This window comes from Lynx rufus, unplaced genomic scaffold (genome assembly GCF_022079265.1).
Source record: "Lynx rufus isolate CCGP_SWC_20201006 ecotype Redwood Valley unplaced genomic scaffold, mLynRuf1.p SCAF_1, whole genome shotgun sequence".
In the NCBI taxonomy this organism is placed as follows: Eukaryota; Metazoa; Chordata; class Mammalia; order Carnivora; family Felidae; genus Lynx; species Lynx rufus.
This window is the reverse complement of record NW_025814823.1, coordinates 13,916,819-13,929,016: the sequence shown is the minus strand read 5'-3', so window position 1 is coordinate 13,929,016 and position 12,198 is coordinate 13,916,819. Positions and strand designations below refer to the sequence as shown.

At 35.1% G+C, this 12,198-nt stretch overlaps 1 protein-coding gene across 7 annotated transcripts in view; it reads right to left on the bottom strand.

Annotated features, from left to right (window-relative positions):
- Positions 1-12,198, bottom strand: part of NBEA (neurobeachin) — a 691,423-nt gene that overhangs the window by 584,098 nt on the left and 95,127 nt on the right. For all 7 annotated transcript variants that reach the window (XM_047078787.1, XM_047078803.1, XM_047078809.1 and 4 more), the window contains 2 exons: positions 5,077-5,196; positions 1,994-2,140 (listed from right to left, as the gene is read on the bottom strand). In XM_047078787.1, coding sequence (XP_046934743.1) covers positions 1,994-2,140; positions 5,077-5,196 — 267 coding nt within the window. The remainder of the gene's footprint in view (positions 1-1,993; positions 2,141-5,076; positions 5,197-12,198) is intronic.

The window sequence follows — 12,198 nt, the reverse complement described above, 5'->3', positions numbered from 1 at the left end:
AAAATTTTTACAGATGTTTGTCCTAATAGTGATTCTATTTTTAATATTTACAAATTGAGAAAATACATACATACCCATTGACTTACAGTCTACTTCCTTTAATATAAACAAGGGGCTCAGTGGGCTATACCCATAAACTGGGAACTTTCAAAACTTAATAAAATTATTATTATTTTTTTAAACGTTTATTTATTTTTGAGACACAGAGAGACAGAGCATGAACGGGGGAGGGTCAGAGAGAGAGGCAGACACAGAATCCGAAGAAGGCTCCAGGCTCTAAGCTGTCAGCACAGAGCCTGATGCGGGGATCGAACTCACGGACTGCGAGATCATGACCTGAGCCGAAGTCGGCCGCTTAACCGACTGAGCCACCCAGGCGCCCGAATTATTTTTCATGTAACACCCAAAATTTAGAGGTATTTTCTTTTAAAAGTTCTGACTTTGATATAGGTACTCTATTGTCTATGTTAGGATGCTAGGACTACATTCTTATATAACATGAGTACTTGTGTATAGAACATGGCAACACAGGATTACTACTCATTTTCACTTTTGTTATAAAAGAATGTGATGAGCAAAAGCCATATGACAAACAACTAAGTTCGCAAAGTGATTCAAGACAATGTTTGCTCCTTTCCAAAGGGGAGAATTACATAACTTGTTAATATTTAGTCCTTTTCCTTTTTCCTACCAAGAAGCTCCCATCAATTCTAAAATGTCATTATAGCAATCATATTGGGTTTAAAATTTGCATACCTGTGGTTTTTAAAATTTTCTACCTTTATTTATATATCATTGGTTTGATTCACCTAATATCATATTCTGGCAGTGCCTGAAGAAAGCCACATCAAATATTTTACAGACCAAGGGAAAGAAACAAAAGGAGGCAGGATGTATGTTAATCCAAAAATCTGAATTACAGAAACATTACCATGCAAAGCCAACACATGGCAGAACTAGGACCCAAAACCCAACAAAAGAACCAATGAAAGAAATAGTGCTGTTACAAGCACAAATTCACTTCAGAGACAGGAAAACAAATAAACTGATATGGACAAAAGACGGTAGCAAGAATTATCACCCTGACATAAAAATGACAGCATCATTCTCATAATTTAGGATTATTTTAAAATCACTGGGAACAGAAATAGTTTAGTACCCCCTTTTCATAATACAATCTTCACACTGATTACTTAAACACTATGTTTAAAACAAACAGCTCTTCCATGCAAGACATGTACTTCTTCAGAATTATTAAAAATACTTTGACTTACAATGCATACTTTTCTCTCAGCTCCAAACAGTTTGGGATGTCACAGTTACTAATGTGATTTACATAAAACTCATATATTTCCCTAGCCAGGTGTACTGCATATTAAAAACTAATTAACGTATGTGAATGTGATATCTTGCCTAAATAAGTCTTCATTTTGGGAGTTAAAAAACAGGAAGAATGTGATAAACCATATTTAATAATGACTTTGCAAAATTCAGATACTTGCTACTGTACTGACCCTCCTCACCTACTGTAAAGGACCAGCAAAAGTAAAAACTAAAACTGAATAATTTCAGCCACGTGTAATAATTGACACCATTTTCCTTCTAAATCTTTGTTCTTTCCAAGTTACCTCTATTTTGAATATACCAGTCATTTGTTCATTTCATATTTCAAAATTTGAGATTTCAAATACCACATAAGCAACACGGTTTTATAAAATTTATTATTTCAGAGTTATGTCAACAAAAGCCATGGCTTCAACATAACAAAAAACATTCTTTAGAATTTTAAAAGTTCATGAGGAAAAAAATCCAAAAGAGAAAAAAAGCACCTTTGAAGCAAAATGAAACTTGTACTAACAACTAAATTCCAAAGAACAGAGATGACTTTTAAAGCACACTGAAGAAAGACTATCACTGTATATTATACTGTATCACATTTCACATAGAATTCACATAAAACTTTCCATAGAATGCATAAGATCGTTATTACTACCTTATATCCAGGTCCTAACTGATGAATTGCAAATATCTGCGCAGGGTTGAGTGCTTCACTGAATACATACACGGCACCAAGTTGACCACAAAACACCCTATTTGCATCAGCCGTTTCTGAAGATCCGAGAAAGCACTTGTCATAGCTCTATTTTTAAAAAGTCATAAAAAAAATCAATGTATTATTTTGTAATGATAAAATATTTAAGGATGCCTGCCTTCACTTTCATGTATACCTTCAAGTATAACAATAATAACAGAAAAAAGCATCACTTAAGACTTCGGGAATATTTACATAATAAAAGCCAGCTAAAGATTTTCCAAAAAAGTAAATCAGTTAAGTATTTCGTATCTATGGAAAAGTAAAACAAACAGTAACCATCTACTCAATAATCACTGAACCACTTTGCAAATGTTATACTTAAATGTAAAAGGGCTTAAAATTCTACTTTGAAAAGTAAAACTAATTTTAAAACTCACATGCTCTAACAACAGTCCATTTATAGAGAGAGATTCACCTGAATCAGAGAATGACTACTCCAAATTTTAACCATAAACACATAAGGCTTAATTTTAGAAACTACCTAATTTCTCCACCAGGGATATATATTCCTCTATTTCTCCACACAAAGCAAGGACACAATGAAAATCCCTTCCCTCTCCCATAAGTAGGCAATATGCAGAACCAAATAAATAATTATCACCAAAGTCTGCTGGCTAAAGCAGATGGTACAGTGCTCTCCATCTGCAGAGTTGAAGACCTAAGAAGCCATATTTAAGACCCTTCCCATCTCTATTTCTCTAAATGTCACCTAATGCTAGGCCCCAGTTTCTTTTGCCCATTCTCAAAGTTATTCCACATCTTAGTGCTGATAAGCACAGCATTGCATATGTATGGAATCCCTTTGGTGCCTCAATAGAATAACAAAATATTTCTGAATGAATTATAAAGACAGAAACTCTTCATCAAATACCCAATCTGTAATTAAAACTATGGGAACTTAAGAGTTTACTGCACAATGTATGTGTATGTAAGTGTTACGGCCCAGGCCTCTCCATTTCTTGGTGTACTATTGCAAATAATTCAAAAATCAAAATCCTTCCTTCCTTCCTTCCTTCCTTCCTTCTCTTCTTCCTTCCTTCCTTCCCTCTTTTTTTTCTTTTTTCTTTTCTTTTCATTTCTTTCATTCTAAATATAACTAGATGTACTGACAGCCAACAAGGTCATTGGGGTTACCTTCACTCTATAATAAAAAGTCTCCCCTCTGGAGGGCAGAGATAAAGTAGAATTTCATCTGTGCATTCTAATTCTGACAAAGTCATTCTCAAAAATTTACTGACTATGGCCCACCTTGAGTTTCTAGGGCAAAAAAGCAAACTTGTCCTATAAATGAACAGATAGTAAAGATTTTAAACTTTGCCAGCCACATGTGGTTTCTGTCACATAATCTTTCTTGATTTTTTGTTTGTATCTTAAAAAAAAGAAAAACCTTTAAAAATAAAAAATAAAAAACAAGATTCTCAGCTCTTAGGTCATGTGAAAACAGGTCAAGGTTCAGATGTCTGTAAGGAGTACTCTTCCAACCCTTGACCCTGGGAAAATATGGACTACAGACACAGTACTATTTAAAATAATACAAGTGAGAACAAGAAGAGACCCCTGCCCTTAAGGAAATTAAAGTCTGCAGAAATGTAGACAACACTGAGAAGTGAATTTTGTTAGAGAAAGGCCAAGTTTTTATAAAACCAGGTATGCTGGAATGATTGTGTATTATTGGGTTTGAAGGTAAAACATCAGGCATTTGAAAACATCTTTTACTTTGGTTCTAACAGGCCGGGATAATGACAAAGGAAAGCCCAGAACAGAGCTTTTAAGGATTTAACTCAAGATATGCTCCCTCCAGAATACAATTGTATTACCTCCCTCACTGCTAACATGCTAGCTAAAACTCGTATTACCTGCTTGTTATTATCACAGTAAGTCATTTAATTGATTTCCTTGCTTCTGCCATTTTTTCCCTTTAGAATATTCTCAATACTGCAGACTGATGGACATTTTTAAAATATGAGCCTGGGGGCGCCTGGGTGGCTCGGTCAGTTAAGCATCTGACTTCGGCTCAGGTCATGATCTCGCGGTCCCTGAGTTTGAGCCCCACGTCGGGGGCTCAGAGCTGACAGCTCAGAGCCTAGAGCCTGTTTCAGATTCTGTGTCTCCCTCTCTCTCACCCTCCCCCATTCATGCTCTGTCTCTCTCTGTCTCAAAAATAAATAAACGTTAAAAAAATTTAAAAAAAAATATGAGCCTGCATCATGCCACTTGTCTGCTGAAACCCTTCCTAAGATTTTTATGCTGGCTAAGATGGGAAAGCCCAGGTATTATGTTTGTGTATGACGCCTGCATGATTTCACCCTCTATGGTCTGTCTAAACCTTACCTCTCAACATTGTTCTGTCCATTCCTCCCTCTGTTCTAGGCAAACTGGCTGCTTATTTGTTCAATTAACTTTCCGTTCTGCCTCAAAGGCTCTGCACTCACTGCTTTCAGTGAATGGGATATTTCTCCGAAATATCCACATGACTTGCTCCCTAAACTCTTCTCACTAAGATCATCTCTGTACCATCTGGCTTCCCCCTTCCCTACACCTATACTCTCTATACCTATTCCCACTTAATATTTCTCCACAGCATTTGTCACTATTTCTGTAGTAAATAATAGTGACTAGACGTTATACTGATTCACTGTGTGTAAGGTCTTCCTTTCACATCCAAATAAGGTGTAAGACCTTTTTGTTTTTAATGCTTGAAATTCTAGAAAGAATAGAATATTGCATGGATGTTTTGACCTAATACTTAATAATTTATTTGAGCAATTTCCCTTTTTTCATCACTAATCATCTAGTTTAGCAACTTAATTATACTAAATTCAAGAACTAAAAATTCATTTAACTGAATAAAACTTTCGGAAGTACAACTATTAAGTTTCTACCAAACTATTATAAAATTCATGAATGTCATGAATAGTGATAGATCACACACTCAAATACATTAAAGCACAGATTAAAAAAACAAAAAACAAAAAACTTACATCATTTGTGTTAACATGCCAAGCCATATCACCATAGGATACCAGCTGTCCGTTAACATAACACCGAATTTCACTGTTCCTCCATCGATTATAAATGTGGACAATGCTGATCATGTACCACTTAAATAAAAAAAAAGATCGTGATATGTAATGTTTAGTTATTACCTAAAAAGCAATCATAACATTCACAACACACTTTAAGAATGCTTGAAAGAATACTAACAATTACGCATTACCAAGTTCCCCCTCATACTTCTCACTTTGCAGATGAAAGAAGTGACTCGTAAAGAATAAATCTGTGATGGAGACAGACCTAGAATACCTTGAACTGTGGAATTACACTCCTTCTACTATACCAAGATGCAAATATTATGGAAATACAATTATATTTGGTTTATTCATTTAATAACATTTGTATTGTACCATTTGTATTTGTATTGTTTCAAGTCTGACCAGAAAGACCATAGGTCCAGCTCTCCTGAAATTCATGGTGTAGTGAAAGAGACACAGATTAGACAAGTAAATAAATATAAAATGACAAATAATGATTACTGTGAAGGAAAAAAAAAACAGCATAAACTGAGAAAGATTAACCTTGATTCTATTTCGGATTGCATGGTCAGGAAAGATAAGTCAAAGGAACAACACTTCAACATTTACGTTTTTAAAATTTTTTTTAAAGTTTTATTTATTTATTTGTTTGTTTGTTTATTTTGAGAGAGAGAGAGAGCGTGCACGCAGGAGCAGGAAAGGGGCAGAGAGAGAAAGAATTCCAAGTGGGCTCTGTGCTAGCAGCACAGAGCGATGCAGGGCTTGAATTCATGAACTGTGAGATCATGACCTGAGCCAAAAGTCAAGAGTCGGACGCTTAACCAACTGAGCCACCCGGGCACCCCCAACATTTTAACATTTATAATAAGATTAGGTGGTTTCAATTCCACAACTCAGATTTATTAGGTCCAAGAAAAATTATGTATCTTTTAACTTAATAATGTGTGAATATTCATTAAGAATCGAGGAATAACTTTGTATTAAGTTCTAAGTTTATAATTCCTAGGGCCAACCAAAAGCATTTCAAGTATATATTTTGATATGGAATGATTTAAATTCTGCAACGATTTGTGGATCCAACCCTTACTCTCTTTGAAACTTAACAATTTAAGGCCAAAAATACAGAAATATAATTCTAAGATACAAAAAAATGCAAATGATTTATAGACACTTGAACAAGTATGCCTTCAGTGTTTAAGAAGAAAAAAATTAGACTTCGTTTCCCCCACAAAAACATAAAAATATATAATACAAACTTTGTTTCCCAGATTACTTAAAAGCACTACTCAATTATTTCATAATACTATATTTTGAAAAACATAAAGCTATAATAATTCTCAGCCACAAAAATATCAGCTATTTCAAGGTGTCTGAAGTACTTTGAACAAAATTCAATTTCATTCATTTCAAGTTAGAAAATAAAAATAGTGCACTAAACAACTCATGGACAACAATAACACAAAGAACACTGTTCCTCAATTATAAAAATAAAATGTTAGGTCAAACTAATCCCTAAACACATGTCTTTTTTAAAGTTTTTCAGTCTAGGTAATCTTTAACTATTGCAAAAGGAATCTTCTACTGGATCAGAAAGCAACATTTATGTTAGTCTTGATTAAAAGCAGAAGAAAATCTTTAAAGTCAGTCATTTAACCATTCATATTTCTAAATATTACAAAATTATCAAGAAGAAGCCATAAAAATTGAGCTTCATATAAATTTAAGAAAAATCTTATAGAAGTTTACATGCATAAAAATTCAAATTTACTTGTATTACCCTCATTGAGTTTGAAAATTTTCCACCAGAATGCCATCTGGGTAACACAGGAAATATAACCTTTATTATTTTGGAGTAAAATTATTAAAATTTTAAATTTCTAACTATCAACAATAGTCAAATTATGGAAAGAGCCCAAATGTGTGCCATATATATATATATGTGTGTGTGTATATATAATATACACACACACACACACACACACACACACACACACACAATGGAATACTACTCAGCCATCAAAAAGAATGAAATCTTGCCATCTCCACAATGTGCATGGAACCAGAATATATTATGCTAAGTAAAATGAGTCAGTCAGAGAAAGACAAATACCATATGATTTTACCCACGTCTGGAATTTAAGAAACAAAACATATGAACATAGGGGAAGAGAAATAAAAATAAAATAAGATAAAAACAGAGAGGGAGGCAAACCATAAGAGACTCTTAACTATAGAGAACAAACTAAGGGTTGCTGGAGGGGAGGTGGGTAGAGGATGGGCTAAATGGGTGATAGGCATTAAGAAGGGTACTTGTGATAAGCTCTGGGTGTTATATAAGTGATAAATCACTTAATTTTATTCCTGAAACCAATTGACACTACATGCTGGCTAACTTGAATTTAAATAAAAACTTGAAATTTAAAAAAAAGAAATTTTAACTTTCTAAATAGAATGCATATAAACAAATGTCTATAAATAGAAAAGGATTTCCTGCTCTCCAAAGACAAGTTTAAGATAAATAATATTAGATATATTATTATAGTTACTTACATACTTGATATAGGAAAGAACTTATTTAACAAATATTTATTGAGTTCTTTCTCCTATGTACCAAATAACTTAGGGTGCTTGGCTGTGCAGTATGAATTTTACATTCATATAGATATAAAAACTGAGTTCCCAAGTTACAAGCTCTATGACTTCTGGCAAATCATTTAGCTACTTCCATCTCTAAAAAAGGGGGAATAATAATGCCTTTTTGTGGAGTGAACATTATAGATAAGAGACAATATATGAGAATTATGAAGAACAGTTCCTAATACATATTTGGCAGCCATAAAGAAGACAGCATTAACTAATACCTATTTTTTATCCACAATTTCCTTCTGATGAGATTTTTTTCCGCTAAAATTGACATTTACTCCTCAGAGTCACTCATTCATTCAAAAATTTACTGATAGTCGGGGTATCTGGTGGCTCAGACGGTTAAGCGTCCGACTTCAGCTCAGGTCATGATCTCATGGTTCATGAGTTCGAGCCCCACATCGGGCTCTGTGCTGACAGCTCGGAGCCTGGAGCCTGCTTTGGAGTCTGTGTCTCCCTCTCTTTCTGTTCCTCCCCCCACTCAGGCTCGCTCGCTCGCTCTCTCTCTCTCTCTCTCTCTCAAAAATAAACATTTTTTAAAAATTTACTGATAGTCTGGGGCGCCTGGGTGGCGCAGTCGGTTGAGCGTCCGACTTCAGCCAGGTCACGATCTCGCGGTCCGGGAGTTCGAGCCCCGCATCAGGCTCTGGGCTGATGGCTCAGAGCCTGGAGCCTGTTTCCGATTCTGTGTCTCCCTCTCTCTCTGCCCCTCCCCCGTTCATGCTCTGTCTCTCTCTGTCCCAAAAATAAATAAACGTTGAAAAAAAAATTTTTTTAAAAATTTACTGATAGTCTATTTCATGCCCAGTATACTCCAGACTGTGGGCAATGATAACATATACACCCTTAAGGAGAGTTCACCAGGAAAACAAACATGAAAGCAATTATAAAACCATGGAAACTGTCTAAAACACAGATATGGGAGCAAAAGAAGTAATGACTAACTGAGCGCAGAAGGAAAAGAAAAGACAGAAGGAGAAGGAAGGCTAACTGAGAAGAAGTCACTAAAAGAGTAAAATGAAACTTAAGACTAAGCTTGAAGGATGAATACAAATTGCTGAGTAAACAGGGGGAAAAGAGGAATCTTAATACTTTACATACAGCACAGAGGCCTGACAAAACTTTTCTCGGTGTTTAGATTTAGACACAATAACAAAGATAAGTTTATAAGAGACTTTAGGACGCCTTTGGTAATCTTTGTTTTTTGATAATGTCTTATCACTAAGGAATTTTGAGCAGGAAAATGGAATGATCATCTTCATAGTTTAGGAAAATAACTGGCAGTACTGAGTAAGTGGGACAGTTAGGCAAATGTGGTTAAAGATAAACCTGAAAACTACTGCAAAGGTTGAGGTAAGAAAACTATAAAAGTCTAAATTAAGACAAAGACATTAGTAATTTAAATGAAGGGAGACAGGGACTAATTAACAAAACTCATTGAAAGTGCTGATACAGAAAAGAGAAGTCTAAAGATGGCTTCTAATTTTTCACTTAAATTGGTAGTGGTACCATTAACTTAAGATAATTAATACAGTTAGCCAGTTAATTAGCCAGATAATAAGATGTGGAGTTACAATCAAAGAGTTTGCTTTTGGTCATAACACTGATATTTGACAAAGCTGATGGATGAATAAATGAATGCACAGTTGAATGAACGAACTAATCTCAGTGAAGGTCAGAGCAGTTATAGGAAAATTAACTTTTATGTTCTCTTTCCATGGTACATCAATATGTACATATAACAGACAAGTGTCTTTTCCATTCAAAAGAGACCAATGTTTGACTTGATATTTTTTTTTATTTCTGATTTATATTTTAAAAGAAATGGGAGGAAAATTGCAAACTGTGCATGCATACTGATATTTTGTACATCCACTGAGGTCTGCAATTAGTTAAGACTCAAAACTAGATCTAGAAAAAAATACCAAACAAACGAAAAAAAAAACTGTAATAAGAATTCATAGGAAAATATAACATGACATTTATACAAATATCAATAGTAGCTAACACATATTGAGCACTTACTACATCTTAGGTAATATGCTAATAATTTACTGTGGGCTAAAACGTTACGGAATTTTCACAAGGTCAAACATTTGGTGAGTGGTACAGCTAAGAAAGCAAAAGCTTTAATATAAAGATTTCTTTTAGAAAGGCCAGTTAAACACCTTATCAAAGGATTACAATTTAGCTAGGTCATCTCCTGGAAAAATAAGAAAGAAAAAAAAGAGAGAGAATGCATTTATGTTGAATAATGAAACAGTAAAACAAAGTATTTATGGTTTTCAAGGTTTATGAGCATCTATTGTTTTTTTAAAACATCTATCACTCCCTGGCCCTGTTCCTACCAAGACTCCTTAGAATCAACATATATAGAGCTATTACAAATGGGAATGTATTTCTCATAAGGAAATAGTGTGAAGAGAAAAAGAGAGAGAGAGAGAGAGAGAGAGAGAGAGAGAGAGAGAACAAATAGGTTAAATTGCTTTTTATTGGTTAATGACAATTTTATTTAGTTCTTAGCTTCACCCTAATTTTCCTTATTTATACTCTTCAAATCACTGTTATCTAAACTTGTCAGATGAAAAACATCACCTAGAGCATTTGTTAAAAATATATTCCTAACATGGAAATTATAATTCCAAGAATCTGTATTTATAACAAGTTCCCACTGAAATTCAAAACAGTTTGGCACATTTGGCAAACTCCCCTGGGTGGCATCCCAAATCTAATAAATCAGAATTTCTGGAGGAGAGACAATTAAATTTGTATGAAAATAACTGGGATTTGGATCAAGAAATCAAGAACCTCCATTCTAATGTATGAATTTATTTAGAATCCCTGCTTTTTAAGCTATTTTCCAGGTATATATTAATGAATGATTGATACACTGATATTCTTTCTTTTACATAAATTCTTTTTTAAGTTTATTTATTTTGAGATAGAGAGAAAGCATGGGGGTGGGGGGGGAGCAGAGGGAGAGAGAGAGTAAATCCCAAGCAGGCTCCTCACTGTCAGTGCAAAGCCCTAGGTGGGGCTTGAACTCACAAACTGTGAAATCATGATCTGAGCTGAAATCAAGAGTCAGACACTTGACCGAATGAGCCACCCAAGTGCCCCACACTGATATTCTTTAAGAGAAACAGTTTTACTATTGCTTCAACATAAAGCAAATATTTTTATTGGACTCAGGTAAAATTTTAAATATATATTTGAAAACCCCATCCTAAATAATATTTTTTTCAATATGTGGCAAAACATACACGGGATCATAAGCAAACAAGAAAACAAACAGAAAGAAGAGGAAATGACATTCCCTCTGCCATATGTGGGCTCATCAATCTCTGTTACGGTTGCTCCTGTGGATAAATATTCCTTTGGATAAAAAGTAAAGTGTGCTCTTAAAGAAGGTGGACAATCTCAATGCCAGGTATCCAAAAAAGGCCCTTGAACCTATAAGGGATAACTGGCCTTAAACACGTGGAAATAGGAACTCCTATCCTTCTGTAACTTGTTATTTTAAATTCTGGACTTTCAAATGACTGGATACTCTAACACAAAGATAGAGTCCAATAAATAGCCAAGAACATCCCTCTAGAAAAAAACCCAGGTGATAGTGAATTATATCTTATAAATCTAATTATATAACATAATTGCACATTTTTTATTTTTTATCTTTAGATATTAGAGAAGACTTTTTAAATTAATGTATTTATTTTGAGAGACAGAGAGAGAGAGAGAGAGAGAGAGAGAGACAGCGAGCACGAGCTGGGGAGAAGCAGAGAGACAGGGAGAGAGAGGATCCCAAGCATACTCCACACACTGTGAGCACAGAGCCCAATGTAGGGCTCAAACCCACGAACCACGAGATCATGACCTGAGCCAAAGTTGCATGCTCAACCGACTGAGCCACCCAGGCGCCCCTACAGCAGACTTTTAAAAACACGTTATCAGGGCACCCGGGTGGCTCTCTGTCTCTCTCTTTCTCTCTCTCTCTCTCTTGCTCTCTCTCTCTCAAAAATAAATAAACATTAGGGGCGCCTGGGTGGCGCAGTCGGTTGGGCGTCCGACTTCAGCCAGGTCACGATCTCGCGGTCCGGGAGTTCGAGCCCCGCGTCAGGCTCTGGGCTGATGGCTCAGAGCCTGGAGCCTGTTTCCCTCTGTGTCTCCCTCTCTCTCTGCCCCTCCCCCGTTCATGCTCTGTCTCTCTCTGTCCCAAAAATAAATAAACGTTGAAAAATAAATAAATAAATAAACAAACATTAAAAAAATTTAAAAAAATTCCAAACACATATCAACCTGGCCTCTGAATATCTATATTCAGAGGTATATTTCAAGGGCCAAAACATTAACCACAGAGTAATATCTCCCTTCTTGAAGCCAGCATTTTTGAAGAGCAGAAATTAGTGTAACCTTGAATCTCAGGAA